The sequence below is a fragment of the Pagrus major genome, chromosome 17 (genome assembly GCF_040436345.1).
Source record: "Pagrus major chromosome 17, Pma_NU_1.0".
Classification (NCBI taxonomy): Eukaryota; Metazoa; Chordata; class Actinopteri; order Spariformes; family Sparidae; genus Pagrus; species Pagrus major.
The window spans coordinates 21,469,446-21,476,037 of NC_133231.1; the positions used below are offsets into that span (position 1 = coordinate 21,469,446).

Sequence of the window (6,592 nt, forward strand, 5' to 3'; positions counted from 1 at the left end):
AAAGTCATGCAACTGTTATAGTAATAATATTATTGATTGATGAGTTGATTTTTAAAGGACAAAAAAAGACATGACAAACTAGAATGTTTTATCTTTAAAAAGTGCATGTTTGAAACACATCAGATATTTAGCACCTGTATTTTTAAGTAACTCTCTTCAGCATCTCAGTCTGGAAATGGTTTGGGGCCACAACTAATGATTATTTTCATTATCTAGACTAATCGTTTGGTCCATAAATAAATATATTTTTAAAGTACTTTGATGATAAGTAGATTATCTAAATAGTTAGTGATTTTTTGTCTGTTCACCAAATTAGTGGACTGGTTGAATGCTAAAGCGATGACACCTAGTAAATAAACGTTCACATTCACTAGGAAGTTAATACAAATTACACTTCCATAATGTGAACATTTAAGTTATTAAATTAATGTTATGTTAGGTAATTAGGTCGGGAATATGAAATTATTTTTTATTGAGACATACAAAGATGTTCTGTCACTTTAAGTGAATTGTGGGCGGTAACCTAAGCGTCAGCGATCCGAGCTGATTGGCCAAAACCACCGGAAGTGAGGTGCTCTCTTCCTGTGTTATTATCCCTGCACACTAATGTAGTCAGTTAGGAAACGTTAGCTTAAATGTTTAAAAGCAGCCAGAGCTGCGCGTCTTAAATCGTGTAATTGACACGTGAGTGAGTATTTTCTTCATGGCGGATAAAAGCCGAATTATACTGACAGCTGCATTACTACGCGAAAAGTGCTGTAAATTAGCCACGGTGGTAGCACTGCTGCTAGGCTAATGCTGCCGTTGGTGTAGCGTAGCTTTGATGCGATAGATAACAGAGAGATGACCAAAATGGAGTAGATGGACGCTTGTTTTTGTTCATATATTGCCTTAGTTGACTAGTATGAAGCTGTTTTTCCCTTTCAAGACATTCACCTCAATAATGTTTCCCTCTGCTCCACAGCACACTGAAGAGACACAATCCTAATGGTGACAACATGAAGATGAAATCTGCCAAGAAGAAGTCTTTGCGAAACCAAGCAAAGACAGAAGAGAAACAACAAGAGCATATGGTCATAGTTAAAACTGAATCTGAACAAGAGGGAGGCATACATGAAGTTCACATGAATGGAGACCGTCTTGACATCCAAATCAAGGAGGAACCATATTCACATGAGATAAGTGAGGAGCACAATGGAGACCCATCAAGCTGCTTAGACACTAAACCTGACACTTTGACACTCACGTCAGATATTCAAGATGAGCAGGCCCACATAAAGGAGGAGTGTGACTCTGACCATCAGTCAGAATATGAATTCACTGAAGCTGCTGTCAAGGAGGAGTCAGAGTCATGGATTAAAGAAGAGGAGGCAGACAGTGAAGAGGAGGCGGAGGAGAACGAGGAGGCAGAGGGGAACGAGGAGGTCTGCACAGGTAGGGAGCAGGAGTTAAGGAAAAACACAATCCCTGTGTTGTTGTTCGTGTTTATTTGCGTATTTGTGTTTCTTTTGATTGCACTGATAGCAGACTTTTAAAAGCATATTGTTTGAAGTATGGGGGAGCTCCAAGTAAAAAAAAAAGCATGTATAAAACACCTGCATTGCACCTGGATTTTTACTTACCCTCAGTGTCAGACGATATGATGTGAATATTTTGGATTAAAGCTGCAACAATTAGTGGATAAGTCAGTTAGTCAGTCGGTAGAAAATGTAACGGCAATCATTGTGATAGTCGATTAATCATTTCAGTCATTTTTCAGGCAATTGTCAAACATTTGCTGATTCTAACTGATAATATGTCAGGATTTGCTGCTTTACTTTGTCATTTATGATGACATATGAAGAGTCTTTGGGTTTTGGACTGTTGGTCCAACAGAAATAGCAATTTAAATAGACAATATAATTGTGTAGACAAAACAACAGTGAAAATAATCAACAGATTATTCAGTAATAAAAACAATAATTAGTCCCAGCCCTTGTTTAGATATCATACCAGCCTAGAAAAGTGCATTTTTATTATCTACAATATCCTTATTTTGTTTCTTATATCTTTTAAATTAGTATGTTCGAGATTGTCAGTATAAATTCTTGTTTTTTTTTAATGTGCTCTTCTTTCTGCCTCTGTCCTTCTCTCCTATTTAGAGTCATCATCTGACTTCTTCCCATGTCCTCACTGCAATGTCTCCTTTACTGACTTGGAGTTTTTGGAGAAGCACGTCAAGTGGGTCCATCAAAAACAGTATCTTGCCAAGCTGAAAAAATGCCTCTCAAGCAGCACACTAAACCTCATCCCTAAACACACCTGCACCGTCTGCAGCAGCACCTTTAAGTCCAAAGTACACCTGAGGCTCCATGTACGTGAGGCCCACCCTTCTGCCCCTCCCCGCCGTCTCCACCCCTGCCCAACCTGTGCACGTAGCTTTCAGTACCTGAAGAATCTGAAGAATCACTGTCAGCGATGGCACAACATGTCTGTGGTAACCAGAGGAGGGCACCTCAGCTGTGCAGACTGCGGGAAGAGTTTCAAAGCTACCTGGGGGCAAGGGCCTCATTTGTGTAATGAACCAGATAACACAGAACCTGAGGATAAGCCAATCTGTCTGGACACGGGTGTACAATGTCCAGAATGTGGCAAGAAACTATGCACACCTCAAAGCCTGGAGGATCACATGCGCACCCACACAGGTGATCGTCCGTTTGTCTGCAGGGATTGTGGCAGGAGGTTTGTGGAGCGCAGCGGTTGGCGGCAACACATGAAAATACACACAGGGGAGAAGCCGCACAAATGTCAGGTGTGTGGGAAGGCCTTTATAAGAGCACACCACCTCAGGAGCCACTTAACCACACACTCTGGCAAGAAGGAATATTCTTGCTCTGAATGTGGAAAGGAGTTTGGATTCAAGTCAAGTCTGAAACTCCATCTGAGGACGCATTCCAATGAGAGACCCTTCCACTGCAATGTGTGCGGGAAGAACTTTAACACTCAGAGAAACCTGAGGGTTCACTCCAAAACTCACACCAAAGAGAAAGCTCACCAGTGTGGGGACTGTGGGCTGAAGATTGGAGACCTTGGGTCTTTGAAAATACACCTGCGGACTCACACCGGAGAAAGGCCTTACCACTGCACAGTCTGCGGCAATCGGTTCATTCGGCTTTCACATCTGCGAAACCACCAACGCACCCACACTGGTGAGAGACCCTACAAATGCAATGAATGCGACAAGAGTTTCACTCAGTCTGGCGACCTGGTGAAGCATAAGAGGATACACTCCGGGGAAAAGCCCTTTGAATGTCCAGAGTGTCACCGATGCTACACCTCCTCTGGTGACCTGGGTAAACACAGAAGGAGTCACACTAACCTGCGTCCTTACACATGTCAAGAATGTGGTAAAAGCTTTCGCTTGTCAGGCCACCTGAAAACTCATATGTTAACGCACACAGGGGAGAAGCCATATTCCTGCCCCAACTGTTTACGTAGGTTTGCTCGATCTCACCATCTTTCTGGACACGTGGCTAAATGTCGCTAACCTGACGAGCCCGAGGGTTTGTTGGACAGAATGATCTAGTAAGTTGACCTTGGAAACTGTTTGGAAAAGGACAGGCACTTTCAAGAAATTCTTGGCAAGTGATTCGAAGAACTATCTGTCTGTCACTATCTGTCATGGGGTAACCTCACCCAATCACATCAACAGTAGGAGAGCACTACAACCAGCGGAGCCAGCTGGTAAATCAAACTTGACTGCCAAAGCCAGTTGGGAGAAGAGCAAAAAGATCTTTTCCACTAAGGAAAAGCCCTCAGTGCCATTATTTGCTCTTTTTTCAATGAAATATACTTTCCATTTCTGACATAACTGAAGCTATAGCAGCATCTACACTAACAGTCTTGGGGCGCCGCCATTGTTGTTTTCAAACAAATATTCATACCTAAACCACGCCCAAAGCTGCCAGTAGTTCCTCAGAGGATGCTGATTGGTCAACCAGTGCGGTTCGACCACAAACGCATAGCTTGAAACCTGACTGATTTGTAGGATCACATGATCACGTGATCTCACAATTCCAGCTTTCGCAGAAAGGTAAAAATGTTGTTGATCTTTCTTGAGAGGACTGTAAATAAGCTAGCCTGATTTAAAGTAGTAAATATAGGAGCTACATACTGTCTACTACAAGATCTATTAATGAATGTGAAGTCAAAACTCATATCTGTATATAATTATTTATATGAACATGTAACCCTCTTGACTCATATGACTGTTTTAACTTATTAGTAAAGGTGCATTGACTCTGACATGACACTGCATGGAACTTTTTTTACAGCACTATCCCAGACCTTGTATGATTTGTTTTTTCAGTATAGGTTTAAACTGGTTTTGCAAGACACTATTATAATGGACACTTGAGGATTTGGTATGAAGTCAGTGGGACATTTAAATGATAGACTGTTTTTTTTTTCTTCCCAGGGAAAAATGTCAATGTGTGTAAAAATGTAATAAATTATTTGATGAATGCATGGAAACTGTGTGATGTTGTGTTAAGTCACTGGGAGAGGTCAACATAAATTATAAAATGTCCACAATGCGGATATTTCACAAGAAACTGAACTAGAAAATTGGCAAACACAAGGTAGATTTATTTGTAATTTCTCAGCGTATAAAAAATGAAATTAAAGTTTGTTTGTTTTTTTTACATGTCAGACCTGAAGCAGCTCTTATGAGAAGATACTGAAAGTTACTTGATTTTAATATTTGGGAGTAAAAACTTCTGATATGGATTTATCGGCTGATATACACCCATCCTTTGCAATGATTCCTCAAATATCTATCAGATCCTTGTGACAAAGTTACATATGTGACTTCACAGTTTAACAATACACTTTACTGTCCAAAATGACATCAGTGCACTGAAACAGTAAACTTACTGGGAATATAATAATCGTAAATTACCCTAGGCATCTTTTTTTTCTGCATTATAATGTCTTATAAAAGTGCTCATATCAGAACATATCTGAAATACACCGATTAAATCTGATAGGCCAGTATCGGCCAAAATTATTCATATATGTCGTGCTCTAGTTATGAGTGGGGTTAATAGATTAAGCTCGAGAACAATGAAAATTAAAACTTGGATACTCAAGTAAAAAGAGCTGCTGTTAATGTCTCCTTCATGAAACACATGTTGGATTATGATTTTTTTCCCCCCTTTTTAAAGTAAACAACTGTGATACTTTCCCATGTGGTCTTTTGTTGATCATCATTTGTTTGATACCTCATCATAAATTGTTGTATCATGTAAGTAGCTTCCTGACAGACTACATGTGTATGACATTTCCTAAAAATTACAACAGTGTAATTGCTGGGGTCTTCAAAACTGCCAGAGCCACAGTTGAAAAGTTTATGAGTGTTTTCATGTAAATAAATAAAGCTCTGTAAATAAGTTAAATAAGTTAAATTCACTGCGGTTAACTGAGCGAGCTTTGATGCATGGCACAGCGTATCCCGGCGGGAGGATCACCCTTCGTTAGCCGCACGTTCAACGCAGAAGCTCCGCCCGCGGGGGGCAGCCAAATAGTTAAAACGTGCAGACCATACATTAAAAATATAAGTTCAGTCCGGTGCAATGATGTTAAAGTTTGAGTTGTCACAAAGTCAGTTAACGTTTAACTTTTAAAGTCTTTTAAAGCCTTAAACGAATTAGTTTTGGGTGCGGAGACGTTTAAACATTTATAGCTAACCTGGCAGACACGAGCAGGCTAACTGTCAGCACCTAGCTGTCAGTAACTTAGCTGAGACGAACAGGGGCTCAAGCTAGCGCTAACGTAAGCTGTTGCTGTGTCATTTAGCTTTCTCTGCTAGAACAAGGCTAAGGAAAAGTTGTACAGAAAATGGTGGTTACTGAGGCCAAGACTTAACTTCAGTTTAAAAGTGCATTTTATTCTACACTCCGCCCAACGTACCCAATTCAAGGAAGCCAAAATACATTGCTTTACAAGTAAGTTCAGCTTCTGCTATCCTCTAGCAGATAGCAAACAACAACAACAACAACAAAACAGTAGCTAGATAATGGTCTCAGTTTTCCCTTTGCTTTTTCAATGGAAGACAAATCATCATGTCATGTAATAGTACTTCTTCTTTGACATCAGTTCACTTTGTCATCATGACTTTTACACAAACTGACAAACATCTCCTTCCACAGCATAATAGATATAACTTAAAACTGTCTTCTCAATCAACCCACTTGAAACTGCTTTAACAAAATTAACCAGCTTTAATGACCAAGTAGGCCTATGTGTAGTCATACGAGGAATTTGACTCCTGTTTTTCAGTTATATATATATATATATATATGTATATATATATATATATATATATATATATATATATATATATATATATATATATATATATATTATATATATATATATATATATATAAATATAATTAACATGCTTTATTGACAAACAAATCTAGGTTCCTTTTGTGTGTCCTAGTTGTGTAGTTATGCATCACATGTTTACTGTGAATTGGCCTCTTCAATTAGTCATATAATCAATAACCTTCTCTCTGTATTTAAAATCAATTGTTGGTAAGTGGCACATT

General features: G+C 39.3%; 1 protein-coding gene across 1 annotated transcript; it reads left to right on the forward strand.

Annotated features, from left to right (window-relative positions):
* Positions 1–551: 551 nt before the first annotated feature.
* On the forward strand, positions 552–4,274 carry LOC141011418 (uncharacterized). The gene is made up of 3 exons (XM_073484571.1): positions 552–571; positions 965–1,434; positions 2,142–4,274. The coding sequence occupies exons 2-3, from the start codon at positions 999–1,001 to the stop codon at positions 3,524–3,526; spliced, it is 1,821 nt and encodes a 606-aa protein (XP_073340672.1). The 5' UTR covers positions 552–571; positions 965–998; the 3' UTR covers positions 3,527–4,274.
* The last annotated feature ends 2,318 nt before the right edge of the window (positions 4,275–6,592 follow it).

Excerpts from the sequence above, each read along its gene's own strand:
- LOC141011418 (XM_073484571.1), top strand. The coding sequence starts at position 999 with ATGAAGATGAAATCTGCCAAGAAGAAGTCTTTGCGAAACCAAGCAAAG. Across the intron at positions 1,435-2,141 it reads GAACGAGGAGGTCTGCACAG|AGTCATCATCTGACTTCTTC; the intron begins GTAGGGAGCAGG and ends TCTCCTATTTAG.